The sequence below is a fragment of the Prionailurus viverrinus genome, chromosome E2, assembly GCF_022837055.1.
Source record: "Prionailurus viverrinus isolate Anna chromosome E2, UM_Priviv_1.0, whole genome shotgun sequence".
NCBI lineage: Eukaryota > Metazoa > Chordata > Mammalia > Carnivora > Felidae > Prionailurus > Prionailurus viverrinus.
In genome coordinates, this window is record NC_062575.1 from 14,373,711 (window position 1) to 14,390,952 (window position 17,242).

General features: G+C 40.0%; 1 protein-coding gene across 5 annotated transcripts in view; it reads right to left on the minus strand.

Moving 5' to 3' along the window:
• The window catches only part of HYDIN (HYDIN axonemal central pair apparatus protein), a 429,838-nt gene that overhangs the window by 32,856 nt on the left and 379,740 nt on the right, over nucleotides 1–17,242 (minus strand). For all 5 annotated transcript variants that reach the window (XM_047836101.1, XM_047836099.1, XM_047836098.1 and 2 more), the window contains 10 exons: nucleotides 16,125–16,343; nucleotides 13,344–13,504; nucleotides 10,995–11,092; nucleotides 10,000–10,207; nucleotides 8,608–8,820; nucleotides 7,953–8,091; nucleotides 6,696–6,861; nucleotides 3,794–3,941; nucleotides 3,168–3,375; nucleotides 2,374–2,595 (listed from right to left, as the gene is read on the minus strand). In XM_047836101.1, the coding sequence (XP_047692057.1) occupies nucleotides 2,374–2,595; nucleotides 3,168–3,375; nucleotides 3,794–3,941; nucleotides 6,696–6,861; nucleotides 7,953–8,091; nucleotides 8,608–8,820; nucleotides 10,000–10,207; nucleotides 10,995–11,092; nucleotides 13,344–13,504; nucleotides 16,125–16,343 (1,782 nt within the window). The remainder of the gene's footprint in view (nucleotides 1–2,373; nucleotides 2,596–3,167; nucleotides 3,376–3,793; nucleotides 3,942–6,695; nucleotides 6,862–7,952; nucleotides 8,092–8,607; nucleotides 8,821–9,999; nucleotides 10,208–10,994; nucleotides 11,093–13,343; nucleotides 13,505–16,124; nucleotides 16,344–17,242) is intronic.

The following is a 17,242-nucleotide window of genomic DNA, read 5'->3' on the forward strand; positions in this document are numbered from 1 at the left end:
CAGTGTTTATTTATTTTTGGGACAGAGAGAGACAGAGCATGAACGGGGGAGGGGCAGAGAGAGAGGGAGACACAGAATCGGAAGCAGGCTCCAGGCTCTGAGCCATCAGCCCAGAGCCCGACGCGGGACTCGAACTCACGGACCGCGAGATCGTGAACTGGCTGAAGTCGGACGCTTAACTGACTGCGCCACCCAGGCGCCCCCAGAATGTTTTTCATTTGTTGGTGTCTTTAATTTCTTTTATCAGTGTTTTATAGTTTTCAGTATACAAGTCTTTCACCACCTTAGTTAAGTTTATTCCTGACAATTTAATCCTTTTCCATGGTATTATAAATGAAGTTGTTTTCCTAATTTTATTTATTTTTATTTTTTTATTTTTTAAAATTTACATCCAAATTAGTTAGCATATAGTGTAACAATGATTTCAGGAGTGGATTCCTTAGTGCCCCTCACCCATTTAGCCCATCCCCCCTTCCACAACCCCTGCAGTAACCCTCAGTTTGTTCTCCATATTTATGAGTCTCTTCTGTTTTGTGCCCCTCCCTGTTTGTATATTATTTTTGTTTACCTTCCCTTATGTTCATCTGTTTTGTCTCCTAAAGTCCTCATATGAGTGAAGTCATGATTTTTGTCTTTCTCTGACTAATTTCACTTATCATAATACCCTCCAGTTCCATCCACATAGTTGCAAACGGCAAGATTTCATTCTTTCTGATTGCCAAGTAATACTCCATTGTGTGCATATATATATATTTTATATATATATATATAATACTCCATTGTGTGTGTGTGTGTGTATATATATATATATATATATATATATATATATATATATATTCCATACTTTGGCTATTGTCGATAGTGCTGCTATAAACATGGGGTGCATGAGCCACTTTGAAATAGCACACCTGTATTCCATGGATAAATGCCTAGTAGTGCAATTGCTGGGTCATAGGGTAGTTCTATTTTTAGTTTTTTGAGGAACCTCCATACTGTTTTCCAGAGTGGCTGCACCAGCTTGTGTTCCCACTAATTTTCTTTTCAGACAGTTTCTTGTTAGTGTACAGAAAAGCAACTTATTTTTGTTTGCTGACTTTGTATCCTGCAACTTTACTGCATTATTTTATTAATTCTAAGAGATTTTTTAATGGAATCTTTTGGGTTTTCTACATAGAAGATCATGTTGTCTGCACACAGGGATTTTATTTTTTCCTTTCTGATTTGGATGCATCTTCTTTCTTTCCCTTACCTAATTGCTCTGCCTAGGACTTCCAGTACTCTGTTGAATAGAAGTGGTGAGAGTAGACATCCTTGCCTTGTTCCTGATCTTAGAGGAAGAGCTTTTAGCTTTTCACTGATGAATATGATGGTATCTGTGAGCTTTTCATATATGGCCTTTATTATGTTGGGGTACTTTCCTTCTAATCCTAGTTTGTTGAGAGTTTTTGGTGATGAATTTTGTCAAATGCTTTTTGCCACTTCTATTGTGATGCTCATGTGATTTTTATCTTTTATTCTGTTAATGTCAGATATAACATTAATTGATTTTTGTATGTTGAACCACCCTGGCTCTGAGGGATAAGTCCCACTTGATCGTAGTGTATGATCCTTTCAGTGTATTGTTGGATTTGGTTTACTGGTATTTTATTGAGGATTTTTACACCTATGTTCATTTGGGATATTGGCCTGTAGTTTTCTTGTGGTGTCTTTGTTTGGTTGTGCTATCCAAAATAATTTAAATCAGAATTTTGAAGAGATATTAACACTTGTTAATGTTCATGTTTGGTGTAGCACTATTCATAGTAGTCAAGATGTGGAAACAACCTAATTGTCCTTCGATGGATGAATAACTAAAGAAAATGTGGCATATATACACAGTACATCTATTTTTCTTGAATAAATGCTCCTAGGATTGTTGCAAGCCTTTGATTGATTTTGAGAGTTCTAAAAAAGTTGATTTTGCTGTTTTTTTTTTTTTTTTTTTTTTTTTGCGGAAGAACACCATAGGACACAGCCATTTCCGTGGACATCACAATTCCTTGGTTTTTCATTCAATAGCTTATCTTGGAAAATGTTATACATATTTTGTCTCTCTTGCTTCCTTTCCATCTCCCATCTGTCTCCCTTGTTCATTTTAATGGCTGTATGGTATTCTAGTGCATGGATGGTGAACCGCTTTTCAACTGCCACTCACCAGGCACCTCAACTGTGAATGAGGCCTTTATACTAGAGATTATGGGACTATCTCCAACACAACCGCTCTCCAGGAGCTTCTGGCAGAGTGGAGAAGACAAGGAGCACATAGGAGAACTAATCCTTCAAGACAGAGTGCTGTGAGTGCTCCCAGTGTCCGGCAATATTAAATGGTCTCACCTTGATTCTGAGTTCCAGGCCCTTCAAGACACACTTCTTAAGTGGTTGGAAAGACAAGGTGGCGTGCACACTCTGCCCCACATCCACACTGCCATCAATGGGTGAAAAGTCCAAGTACTGCAGCAGGGCTTTGGGGCCAGATAGCTCTGCCTGGAAGCTGAAGCTGAACTTTCCAGTGTTGATAAAGCTGAGTTCACACTGAACACATTCATTCAACTCCACCTGAGAGACAGAGAACAGAGTAGTATATGGAATGAATGCAAACCATGGTTCCATTCTCTCGGGTCAGGATACATAACACGTTGGGGGAAAATATCCTTTGGGAAATAGGGATGGCAGACGATGTTAGTGAGTTGAGTATCCTTAGCTTAATATGGTCAAGTATTCAAGCCAGAGCTATGAGGTGTTGGGGGCCTCTCATACCTGAAGAGTACGATAGCAATTTAATTCTTAGACCTCCCTTGGTAATCAAACATCCTTCCTGTATGTGTAATACAAGCATTGTTTCCTTCCCTACCATCTCTCTACCCCTGAAAAATAAAACAAGAAATGTTTTCACATTAAAACTATATATATTTGGAGGATGGAGCTGCTCCTGGCATGTTTCTGTTCTCCTGGTCTCTCTGGCATTTTAAACAGTGAGATTCAGCTAACATTCACTTAATACTGCTGTTCCCAGCTTGAGTGGACACACACACACACACACACACACACACACACACAGATAGAAAGAGAGAGAGAGAGAGAGAGAGAGAGAGAGAGAGAGACATATCAGTGCTCTCTCACACTCTTACCTCATAGAAGTTGATAATGGTAGTCTGGTTGGGAGTCAGGAGAGTAATCAAGCCAGTCCTGTCCTTGCATTTGACTTCTGCATTCATAGTGTAGCCCTCAGCCTTGACATTTAAGGTCAGAGGGTGGGCTTTCTTTTTCACATTGCAGATCAAATTAAAGTTCACATCTCCTTCCTGCTTTGGTGTGAAGAAAATATCAATTGGGAACCTGGTTGGGGAAGAAGACAGCAGATTAGCTGACTAGGCTAACCTGCTAAAACCTGCTAAAGACTATGAGCCCAGTGGATTGGCACACACTATGAGAAAAGAGTATCACCACCTCAAATTATGATGAGTTTTGAAGGTTTGCCAGACAAGGTAGGGCACTGCCTTATGAGTTCACAAACATAGTAGATATCAAGGAAAAGAATATAAGCATGAGAGAAAATATTGAGAAAAAGGGCTTAAAGTTCTCAGGGCTTTACAATTTATCAGGAAAATGAACAATGAGAAATAGTAGGACAGAGATGGGATTGTTAACATTAATCTCGACATGCAGCAGCACTCTGAGGAAAACTTATCCTCCTGGCAGGCCTGGAACCCCTACTACCTTGGGAGGGTGTAGTCCTGGGGAACCTTTTCTTTACCTGGACAGTGGTGGGATCCAACCTTCCATGGGACATATGACCAGGTTGTTGCTGAAACCTTCAGAATATCGGGAGTTGTCTTGGAAGGCAAAATGGAACCCCTGCTCCTCCTTGTTGATGATATGCACGGTCTCCCTGGCTTCTCTGCCTGAGGAGGAAACATCAGCCCTCAGTGAAGACCTCATACCTGCTCCTAAAGTATCTGGGCAGATACTGCTCCTCAGGCAAGAGGAAACCTCCTTAGAAGAAATCCTTCAACTTCTTTTCTCTCTTCTCCCAAGCTCTTCAGTCTTTGACCACCTCTCTTCCTTCCTTCTGTTCTACAAGTGACCTTCCTACCCAGGAGGATTCCACTTCTTCCTTATAGAACTTTACTCTATCAATGGCCTGCTCCTGCTAGGTGGCTCCTCTGCCTTGGTCACAGCTGTCCTAGGTGATTCTGATGATACTATTTTCTCTCCTTGTTCCTTTGGACCCAATGCTTTCCTAGTTTTGTCAATGAGGGCCTCACCGTCCCTAGTAGGCCCCTTAACTCAGTCCCAATCTTTGTAAATAATCCCTGCATTGAACTCTTTTGCATCAGAGCTCAGGAATGTCATGAGGGTCCTGACAGGGCCCTAATACATCTTCTGTCACTATCTTGCCTTTTCTTACTTTCCTTGACTATTGTACAACATTTGTTTTTTTCCATATAAACTTTAGAATCATTTTATCCAATATCCCCCCACCCCCAATCCTTTTGGGATTAAGGTTGCCAGATTTAGTAAGTATACATATATCTTTTAGTATAAGTATGTCCCAAATATTGCATGGGACATACTTATCCTGACATAAAAAAAACCCCTACTCATTGTTATCTGAAATTCAAAATTGACTGTGCCTCCTGTATTTTATCTGGCAACACCAGTTGGGACTCTGCTTGGAACTTGATTGCATTTGCATTTAATTTTGAGAGAACTGGTAAATGTTCAAATCTTGTTTTGGGAGCATTTTAATAAGATTTTATAGTTTATTCATATAGATCCCGTGCTTTTTCTTGTTACATTTATCCTTAGATATTATATAGGTTTTGTCAATATTGAATGGATTTTTTTTGTTTCTGTTTCTAGGTGCTTATTGCTAAAAGAAAGAGAAACTATTGATTTTTACATAATTGTCTTGCATCCAGTCACTTACTAAATTATCTTGTTGATTCTAGTGGTTTGTTTTGCTTTTCTCTTGAGCCTCTTGAGGTTTTCTATGTATGAGGTCACCAGCAACAGGAAATGAGATAGTTTTGTCTCTTTTCCCCTAATGTTTATGCCAATTACTGAATTTTCTTGTTTTATTGTATTTGCTAAACCACTAAGAAAGTATTCAATAATAACAAGCATCTTTGCCTAATTCCTGATTTTAACTGCAGCAGTTTTAATAGTTTATTACAAGATAATATTTGCCTCTTAATTTTGGTTAGTCTTGTTTATTTAAGTTTTTCCCTCTATTCCTATCTTACTGTTAAAATTTCTGTTGAGAATGTCTGATGAATTTTAGCAATCACTTTTTAGTGTACATTCATATCATTCATTACATGGCTGTTCTTTAATCTGTTGATATAATCATACTAAAATGCACCACTGTTACATTCCTAGATCAAATTCTGTTTGTCTTGCTGTATTTATTTGTTTATTCTATTATATTATTTTTTATTTTAATTCCAGTTATTTAACATACAGTGTTATATTAGAGTCGTGTACAATATGGTGATTCAACACTTCCATACATCAGCTGGTGCCCATCACAAGTGTACTCCTTAATCCCCACTACCTATTTCATCACCATCCCTCTACCCTCCTCCCCTCTGTTGAACATCAGTGTGTCTTCTATATAGTTAAGACTGCTGTTATTATTCTTATGCTAACTTGCCCACTTATTTGTTCAAAACCTTCCAAAACACCATACTCCTCCCACCTACTTATATGTATCAGTATAAGAAATGTATGGAAGTATTACAAAAAAAACTGTTAATGTGGTTTCCTTTGATGGAAAGGATGGATGGAGAGACATTAAAAATTTCCTTATATAACAGAATGATTGACTTATTATAAGAATATTACTTGCCTAAATATAAAAATCTAATGAGTTACTAAAATATATTCTGGCTTCAGTTATATTTTACACACACACACACACACACACACACACCCCACATCCATGTGATAAGGGACCTGGAAATCACTTCCTTTATTTCCTTCAGATCTCTGATCAAATGTTACTTCCCCATTGCCTACTGGCATTCTTTGTCCTCCATACCCTGCTTTATTTTTCTTTACAACACTTATTAACATCAGACATGCTGTATCTTTTCTTTTTTGGTAGTCTACTTCCTATTACTAGAATGTAACCACCATGAGGGTGGGGACTGTGGCTTTATCCATGGCATTCTCAGCTTACAAGAGAGTGCCTGGGTCACACAAGGGGCTTAGTAACATTTTGTTGAGCTGAATGAATGCATGAAAGGATGGCAGAGAAATCTGACCACTGTGACTCATACTGAGAGGCATACAAATACAGCCCATGCTCTGAGGCACATACAAGTAAGATGGGGATAACATGAGCCTCTGGAAATGAACATAGGCAGTCCAGGCCTTCAAGGAATCTAACAAGTGTGATTTGTAGCAAGTCTCCTAAATTTCCTTAGGTTATTAATGTGTGGGTTTAGAAGATACCTGATGGAAATCAGATTGAAAGACAAATAATTTACGGCTTTGTGAATAGTGATAGAAGACCTCTGACATGCTTCTGGAAGGTACCAGAAAAAGTTCCCCACCCAAGTCTGCTCCCAGAGCTCATTGTGGGGTCAGTCCTACCCCTTACCCTGAGAGGTCATGCCAAGTCTAAACATAAACCAACAGGGCAGCCTTACCAATGAGGAGACAACTGAAGTTGAGATGTGACTTGTCCAGATTGATGAGAGGGTCGGTGGCTTTGCCTACCAGAAGGAAAGGGACTGTGATGTTGTGTTCAGGGATTAAGAAAGTCCAGAAGGCTTCCGTGATGTCCAGATGGAAAGGCGTGAACTGGAAGACAATCTAAGAAGACCATTTGGAAAAGAGTGGTAAAGACATTTCTGTTTGCCTACTCCACATGCCATTGGAGGCTTACTGGTGCTGGGGTTACAATGGTTGGCATTACCAGGTCATCTCCACCTTTCTACTGTGAAGGCATGTGATTTTGGCTGTTCCAGCAATATCAATGTTTTTTTGCCCTGCCACAGGTCCTCCTAAGGAGGTCTAGCCCGATCACAGCCTCTGATGACTGTGCTGCCATATTTCACACCATGTCTTTGTTTGACATGTAAAAATAGAGAGATTTCAATAGAAATATGGAATTTTGGCTTTTCACAAAAAGTTTGGGAGAACTGGCAACACTGGCAACTTGTCTGTGTGGTGGTCATCTGACAGAGAAGCACTATCGCCAGCTGGTGCTGGTGCTCAGCAGTCCCTATCATTGTCCCCTTGGCTTGCTCCATTCATTTGTGTGACCTTCCTGAAAGCATTTGAATGCATGATTTCTGTTTCATGAATTTATTTCTGCCTCCAAGATTCTCTGCAGAACTTACAGGATACAGGCCCATAGATCTGTTTTGGCCAGTGAGATCACATTTCTTTAGGTATGACTCTACCCTGTACCACTGTGTAAACATGAGGACTACGCTGTGGGACATGACTCACTTTTCTGTTTTACCCTTTGGCCCGACCAAGTAAAAATACATCTGTATCCTTTTACTGCTGTCAGTCCCTCGGGAAAAAATAAGTCTTCAGAGAGTAATCTATGAGTCCTAGAGTCTGCAGGTATTAGTGTCCAGCTCCTCTTTCCTGCTTTAATAATTTCAGTTTTTAAAACTGCACATACTAGACCTTTTCACTTCTCTACAGCCACCCAAGAGAGCTCAGTTCTGTCTTGTTCATGAGGATTGCCTAACGTATATGCCACTCAAGAAATACTTGTTGATTGATGCATCCTTAGGCTGTCCTCCCTCACTCTATGATCTACAGCACACTTGGTATGCAGAAGAGGAGAAGATGATCAATGCCCTGAGTCAAGGTGGCATCTCTCTCTCTCTCTCTCTCTCTCTCTCTCTCACACACACACACACACACACACACACACACACACATACCTCCGCTTTCTTTTCAGGGTGGATGAAGCCCTTCTCTGTAAGGCATGTGAAGGCTGGAGGGTTCTGGAGACTTTCAGTTTCTTCAGAGATCCAAGAGAAGGAGTAGGTGCTATTAGTTGGGTTCAGGATTGTAAAAGTCCTGGCCGAGGGGGAAGAATTGATAGCAGAGAGTGAAATGGGGGTTGAAGAATTAGAGAAACTTTCTTAGGACCTTCCCTAGCACAGTCCCCCTATCTGGGAATCAGGACTTGTCTGCATACTCTATTACCACAATGAATACTGCACTTGTGAAGTATTGTGAAGAAATGAAAACTGCACTTCATTTGGGAGGGGGAGGGGCAAACTATGGCTAGAGTTTTGGACTTTGGAATAATGATATTCAGGGCCCTTCTGTCCCAATGACCGACCCTCTGTGGTTAAGGTGGTGGTCAGGGATTACATTTTTATGTCTTCCATATTTCCCCAGTGTCAAAACTAAGGAGACAAATTCAGCTTCCTTACTATAGACTTCCTTACTATGGACTTCTCTAAAGTCCAACCCCAATATTTCAAGCCTGCCTCTAGGAATTAGCCTCACTGACTTCTCTGAATTCTTCCTCTAAGTTCTTTAGAAGAACTCACTGATAAGAACCAATGCAAACCATAAGCAACTTACCGGATATTCTTCCCTCCTATGCCCACGCTGGTGAACTCAATCACCCGGGTGTTTGAATCCAGAGCCGCACCAGAAGGTCCTCGGAGATCTGGGTTGCGCCGATGACCACTGATGTAGTCTGAGTGTTTTAGGTCAAAATGGCAGAAGGGCAAAAGGCTCCGCCCTTTTGCTGATAGGACTGGGCCTTGCTCTCCAGGTGGCAGGTTGGGAATCCTGTGAGGATAAGATTATTCTTATTCATTTTTAGATGAATCACCACTTCCTTAGTTGGTTGGAAATGAATATTATATCCACCAGAATGTGAGCTCCATGAAAGCAGAGACTGGGTCTATCCTGGTCAACAACATAATATAAATGCCTTGAATAGTGCATGATACATAGTAGGTGTTCATTCATGAACTGTTGAGTGGATGAATGCATGAATGGGCTGAGTATGAGGAGGATGAATTCTGGTTCTTTCTCTGTATCTAAGTATGGCCCCAAGTTATTCCCTCCAGCAGTGGTGAGAAATTTCCCCTGCTATAAAATGAGCACAGAGTCTTGCCCTCTGCGCCCTCTCACAGGCATCTAGTGGGGTATGAAAACTGACACAGAAATTCTAAATGAGTATCCTGAGCTCCTTGGAGAAAGTGAACTGGATGTAAGTAGACCTCTAGTCCCAGCACCAAGCTTAGGCCCAGGTGTGGGACGGGTCCCTGCAGTGTGATAGCGGGGGCTCCACAAGGCTTTTATGGCTCACATAGGTCTCTGCCACCCCATACCATATTTTACACAATTCCTCTGTAAGGTAAGTGTTCTGTATGGATCTTTCATGGGAGTGGTTAACACATCATGGACTTGCTAAATGTTATTGGATTGGATTTCTTGAATTGGGTCTGGGCCCTTTCTATTCCTCACCTATGTATCAGGTCCACCACCATGGCTATGTGATGTTTATTGTGCTTATTATGTGCCAGGTACTGTTCTAAGTCTTCACTTGATTTAACTCACTTAATGTTCATGATTACTGTACAAGGTGGGTATTGTTATTTCCATTTTACATATGAGGAGACCAAGTCTCAGAAAAGGTGTAAGAAAGTTTTCCTAAGTTCATATTTGCCCAAGGACTGGAACCTACCTGTCTGTCAGCCATTCTGTTGCTCAGTGGAATCCTGTGTGTGGCTGGGAAGGGCCTAATAGGCAGGAGGAAGAGTCTAGAGAGTGTTGGTGAGTAATACAAAAGAAAAAATTCTCCTTATCTTCTAAATCCTGGCCTTTCTGAATCTTCCCAATGGGAAATGTGACAATCAGGGGGCTATGGAGGGCCCAGGGCTGGAAAGAATGGTGGTGGTGCTGGGACAGAAGAGAGGGTAGGAGATGGGGAGTTTTGCTCTGGAGAGCACATCTTCTTACTGGCAGAAGAGATTGCTCTCGAAGTCTCCAACTTCCAGCGGGGAGAATTTCACTTTGAGCTTCTGAGTTTTGCCCACGGGCACAATGCCTGAGGCAGGCTCCACAGAGAAGGGCGTGGGGGGAGCTTCATTCCAGTGGTCCATGGCGCTGTCCAGAGTACTGACCGTGTGCAGCGTGCCCTGGCTAAATTGGTCTTTTTGAGAAGAACCTGGGGGAAAACAGAGAGCCAATGATATTCTGTATTTGCAGTGGGAGGGCAGGTGGAAGGCAGCCCACTCACAGGTCCCTCTGTGGGCTCACCTCTTCCACCAGAAATACTTAGCTTTGGGCACTAAGGGTAAGGGATTGGCTCATATCTCTCACAGGAATCTCATGAAAAATACTTCTATTAATTCTATCAATTTTTCAAAGTTGTTTCCTTTTGGCTCAGGGGGTGGGCCAAAGAGAGGTCTGTGGGTTTTCTGCCTCAAGAATAACGGGCTGTGAATATAATTTTTTGGAGAATCATTGTTTGAAAGTAGGGGTTCACAATCTGGGGGCCCATTTGAAAGGTCTGCGAATCTCCAAAACTGCAACAACAGCAATGAATATTTGTCCACCAAATGTTGAGTCTTTTTCCAAGTGCTTCTTATATATCACATTCGGTATGGGTGTGTATTTTCCAGGGAGAAAGTTCATAGTTTTCATCAGTTTCTGCAAGGGTCTGTAATCTCCCAAGAGGTTAAGGCCTAAAAGACAAGATTCCTAGGGGTCAGTGACTGGGGTGCTGGCCTAATGGAGGGCCAGGCTCTAGGCTCCAGGCTCCAGGAGGACAGAGGTCAGCTCTTGAGTTTCTCAGGCCTGTTTGGTTCTGCAGACACCATGAAACATTTGCTCTGCTTCTCCTTGGCTACTGAGGGAGCTGTTGGACCAGTGCTCATTTCTCCATGAACAAGACTCTCCTACTACCTGGGGACTTGGTTCAAGCCCTGGAGTTTTCCTATCATTATGTTTACCTTGGTTGTCTGGCATTGCAAAGCTGACAGCCTTTGCAGTCTCTTCTGAGACCCAATTGAATTCCAGCTGCACATTTCCTGAATTAGTCAGTTCAAACCTGCAGATAGATCAGAGAATGGATTTGAGAAATGTGCTGTCGATGATTTTTTTCCTGTCTACACATCATCTATACTGTTACTTTAAGTTGTCACTGTGTTTCTTAAACATTTCTTCAAAAGGCAAGTTTTAAGCATTCTGTCTGACATCATGCGTTTGCTGTGCTAGTTATATCTCCTTCTAAAACATTATTTACTATTAAAAGTAAAAATATTCAAATGTTTAGCACTTTAAATCATCTGGCACAGTACCAGCACCCCATGCAATGAGCTCTCAGCATGAGTTTGCTGTAATTCTGAAAAATTCCCATGAGAGAGGAATCAAAATGTGTTTTCCATGACAGTACTTTCTTTAGGTGCAAATTCCAGTCCCTCCCTTACTGAAACATCTCCCACTGGAAACAATGTCCCTGTGGTCGGAAGCCATTTGACCCCTGCCTGAAATTCCTTCATTGACTGAGACTTGTCTCAAATTCTGAATGAGTAGAGACTTTTCTTGCCTCATGTTTCCCTGCATATAAGACAAGAACCAGGAAATAGAAGCTTTTTCTGGAATCATTTTTAAACTTGATCACAATCACAGCAGAAGGATGAGGCCTTGATACAGGAAAATGATTGTGTTAGAGAAGAAAACACAAATGTCTTACTAATTTTAGTGAAGTAGTTGGAGTTGAGTTTGGAGGGGGTGTAGGTCTAGGGGAGGGTGTAAGGATCAGATCTCCACTATTTGATCCAGGTAGACTGTGCAGGTATGCCCAAAGTCAAGTACTTTGACCTCAGGGGCTTATGTTTATTGTGTAAAAGTATGAGCACTGGCCACTATCCTAAAGACAATATTTATAAAGTGGAGAAATCTTGGTGGTACAGAATACTCTTGATAAAAAAGTTCTTAGTTCAGACTGGAGTTGGCAAACTTTTTTTTTGTTGTTGTTGCAAAGGGCAACACAGCATATGTTTTTTGGCTTTGCATACCATCGGTGTTTGTAGTAACTACTCACTCTGCTGTTATAGTACCAAAGCAGCCATAGACAACACATAAATGAATTTATGTGGCTGTGGGTCAAAAGAAACTTTATTTACAACAATAGGCAGCTGGTTGGATTTGGTCCTCGGGCCATAGTTTGCCAACCCCAGCTTTAAGTGAAATGTCTATCAACAGAAGGTACCACTTCCTCCCTTATTTCTTTTGGTTCTATGATAATTTGAAAACTTAAAAGTGTAACAAATGCGAACTGAGTTGAACAAGTTAGTTACCAATTTTTACAAAGTTGAAATGTCAGTGGTTTACATTTTTGTGCTCGTAATTCTCAAAGAATGGTCTTTCTCTGTCTTCGCATATGCTGCTTTCTCTGTCTAGAAGGCCCCTTTTTTCTCACTTCTTCACCTGGCTATCTCCTAATCATCCTGTAGAATGGGCACTGCTTCATCTGGGAAGTATTCCCTGATATTCCATCTGCTTCAGGTACTCTCACAGCATACACAGGACACCATACTGCAACCACCTATTTTCACCCATTCCCCCCATGAGCTCTTTAAGAGGGGGACCCATGACATCCTTATATTCTTGTATGTGAGTTAACGTAACCCTTTTCCTTCTAAGGACAATTTTGACTTTGAATAAATTTTCTAGCTGTTTCCCTGGAAACCTGATAAAGGAGAAATATCAGCTATATTATTAGGCAACATTGTTTAGAGTTAACATGACCCCTAATTGGTAAATTGCATCTGGTCTGGAGGGAATTATGATTCCCTGGAGGGAAGCCATAGCTTTGGGGTTCTGTGAGTGTAGTGACTCTTGTAATTGGGCATGTCTCTTATAAGGATCATGGAAGCTATACCTATGGGGTGCTTATGAGGAGTATTGGCTTCTGTTGGTTGTGGGGCTTCTGAGCTAAGATGGACCCATTGCCACTAGTGTGGATATTGTCACCTGGAGTTGGGGAGAAAAGAATGGTTACTGGGTGGTGGTGTGGACTGCTTCAAGGACCATCCCTACTGAAGCTGATGGCCGGATGCTGCCCTCCTGGTGGACTGTGTTTCCTGGCCTATATCTTGATTTCAGGTGTGAACTTTAATAGCTCTGTGGATCTGAATGTTTCACTGCATCCCTAGAGTTCCTCTGGTGCATGCTACATAGCTATGATGCCTGGTATATGCTGTCATAAACATTGAATAAGTATTTGATAAAGGAATAGGCAAATGATGAAATGAAAGAACTTCTCTGTCAGTGCTGGGGGGCTTTCAAAGACTCACTCAAACACTCGGGTCTGGTAAACCAGTGTTTCTTTAAAGTGCACATTGCTTGTTTCGCATTGATATGAAGCAAAATTCACATTGGCACTGATCTGAAGATGCAGTTCTCGGTAGTTTTCTTCTACTACTGAGTGAACAGGCTCAGGATCCGTCTCTATCACCTGTAACAAAGGCAGAGCTAGCTGACTCACAAGAATAAAGGGGTGGGCGGTAACAGAATTTTACCCATGCAAATTAACACCAACTTACAGAATAAATGATTCCAGTTCCAGAATAAATGATTAAGGTAAACCTAAAATGACTCCAATGTGGGAAAGGAAACAAATTACTAAGAGCATCAGGACTACAGAGAATATTAGTTTGGGGGTTAGATGGACTATAAAGAAGGTAGGGGAAAGTAAATAATAAAATTAGGGACAGATATTAATGAAATAGAAAATAAATTGAGAACAGAGAGGACTAATAAAGCCAAATGATGTTTATGTGGAATGACTTAAAAAGTCTTCAGGGCGATTGATCAAGAAAAAAATGAGTAAATAAAAATAACTGATATCAAAAATTAAAAAGAGGACACTACCACTGATCCTATAGATTTAAACAGATGATAAGAAAACATTATAAATAACTTTATGAAAATACATATGAAAACTTAGTTGAAGGGCAAATTCATAGAAAAATAACTTAATAAAATTGACTCAAGAAAAAATAAAAAACCTGAGAAGTCCTAATAGTAGTAAAGAAACTAAATGGAAGTAAAAAAAAAAAAGTTAAAAAAGACCTAAATAAATATACAGATAAAACTCACTAATAGAAAGGACGAATTAATATTGTAAAATTGTTAATCCTTCCTAAACGGACTTACAGATACAATCCAATTCCAATCAAGTTTCAGTCAGGGTTTCCACAGAACTTGGTAAGTGGATTCCAAAATTAGATAGAAAAATAAAGGACCAAGAATAATGAAAATACTTCAGAACAAAACAGTATGGGAGAGGGATTTCCCTTGGAAATATCAAGACTGATTATGAAGCTATGGAAATTAAGGCAAGGTAAAACTGGCATAGGGATAGACAATGACAATGAAGTAGAATACTGAGACAAGAAACATACCAGGCATATATGAAATTTAGATGACAAGGGAGTCATGGCAGATCACTAGGAAACAGAAGGGCTAAACAAAAAAGGGATCTGGCCAGGTCATGGAAAACCATTAAATTGGATCCTTGCCTCACAGCATACATAAAATCCAGGTGGGCCAAGAGCTTAAATACAAAAAGCAAAATTCTTAAACCTAAAAAAAAAAAAAAAAAAAAAAAAAAAAAAGAAAAAGTATATTTTTCTTCCCTGGTAGAGAAGGGTTTTAAAAAGAAGACACACACACACACAAAATATGTAAAAGATGAGATTAATAAATTTCGCTATATTAAAATTAAGAATATTTTTTGTTCATCAAAAGATACATCAAAGAAAGTGAAAAGATAAGCTATAAATTTGGTGAAGACATTTGAAGTCAAATAATAGGAAGGAATAGTAAACTTTATCAAAAATAAAATAACTCATACAAAGAACAGGCATCATAATTGAAAACTAGGCAAAAGGCATATAAGAGATGACTAGTAAGGCCATGAAGTCATTCATATTCATCTTTACCAGTGGTTAGGGAAAGGCAAAGTAGATCCCAAATTAGACCATTTCCCATTCATTTAAGTGAAAAAAAATCAAGAAGTCTGGCAATGCCAAGTTGTGTAGAGAATGTGGATCAGTAAGATCCCTCTGCCAATAGGAGTGTGCATAGGTACAGTGACTTTGGAAAACACAGGCATTATCTTGGAAAGCTGAAATTGACATATCTTATGACTCAGCAATTCCACTTCTAGGAATATAAACTTTTGCAATTGAACACCATTTGACATGAATAATAATGTTCACAGCAACAGTGTACACAATGGAAAACACCAAATAATTTTCAAAAGAAGAATGGATGATAAGTAATAATGGAATTTTATATAGCAGTGAAATGGGTACACTATAGCCCCATGAAACAATATGGATCACAGGCAGTAACCGTTTTTCAAAAACTAAAAGTTAGAAACTACAACAAAACGGTATGCCTTTTAGAATGAGCCCTGGGTGTTGTATGGAAGCCAATCTGTCAATAAATGATATTTAAAAAATAGAATGTATAGGTTGAAAAAGAAAGAAAAACTAAAAATCAAGGGAATGAGTAAACAAGATTCAGGATGATGATTACGTCTAAGAGGGAGGCAGGGGGATGGAATGGGTGAGAAGCACACAGGTAATTCATGTTCTACTTCCTACACTGAGTGTGAGTTCATCTCTGTTTATTACATTATTAAAAGAAACCAGCCAAAGACTAATTGAAAGAGGGACACGCATGGACCAAAGATGAGATTCTGTCATGAACCAAAGATTATAACTAATCAAATTCTGGACATAGACAGAAAAAGGGAATAGCTGAAAGTCTAGCCCTGATGCTGTTGATGGTGAGAGAACTTGCTCCATGAGGCACCCAGACTTAAACTAAAGCGGTTTGGGTCAAGATGTGTGGGCTGCATGGCTGGCAGGTGGCATGCTTGCCAGTTCAGTTTGTTACTTCTGAAATCAAGGTCAAATCAAGGTCATGTAGAATGGGAAACAAACTTTTCTTTTTTTTTTTTTGTTCCATGAAGGAAGGAAATGATGAGACACTGAACCGGAGAGCAGCAGGCACCACCAGCCACGGCAGGCCTGGTCAGATTTGTACCTGATGTCCCCACTCACCTTTCGTTTTGCAGCGAAAGAACCGGGTGTGTTTCTGAGCACATCCACCCACTTGACTGTGCGCATGCGGTCATCCCAATCAGGGACCTGGTCTGCAGGGAGCTGAAACGTGATCCTGGAGAGCTTGCACTTGACTCCCATCTTCTTCAGATTGATGGGCACTTCGGACTTCATGGTCACTACTATGTCCTTAGCACACCCAGGGTGAAGGTGGCCGATCTGCGGAAGAGCCCGATATTAGTATTTTTGGGAATCTGAGCTTGAGGACTTTTTATACCTGATGGTGACATTCCAGAGAAAGGGTAGAGCCAAAGATCTTGGCAAAAAATGCATCATTCACACCGGTATGTGTAGATTGTCTTAAATATCTATAAGAGATTCTTAGATAGAAATATAATAGTAAAGGCAGCTAATATTTATTAAACTGTTCCTTGCCTCAGGCACTGTTCTAAACCTTTACACAGTTCTAATCCATTCAACAACACTGTGAGATGTACAGCTATTACTCCTATTTTACAGGCAAGGAAACTTGTAACTGGCTCGTGGCCATACCATGAATATTGGAAGAGCTGGATTCAGACCCAGACAATATGGCTCCAGATACCACACTCTTAACTACCTGTGCTTCTTCATCAATATGACCTATACGAATTATAGACCAATGTACACAGTACATTAGCAGTTCTCAGAATGTGATCTGGTGACCCTTGGAATCCCTAAGACCCTTTCAGGAGTTCACAAGGTCAGATCTACTTTCATCCATCATAATACTAAGATGTTATTTGACTTTTTTATTCTAATTTTCTCATGAGTACACAATGGAGCTTTATAGAGATTACATGACATATGATATTGAAACAGATCAAATGGAGAAGCAAATAGTAGAATCTACCTCTCTTCTATGAAGCCAGATATTAAAGACATTTATAAAACTGCAGAATAATGCCACTCTTCTTACTCATTTTTTATTTTGAAAAATATAGCTATTTTCATTAAAATATGATATTTATATTAACATTAAAGGGTTTATTATTTAAAAATGAATAAATACATGTTTTTAGATATTCTCAGTTTTAATTTCTTAAAAAAAATTTTTTTTAAGTTTATTCATTTTTGAG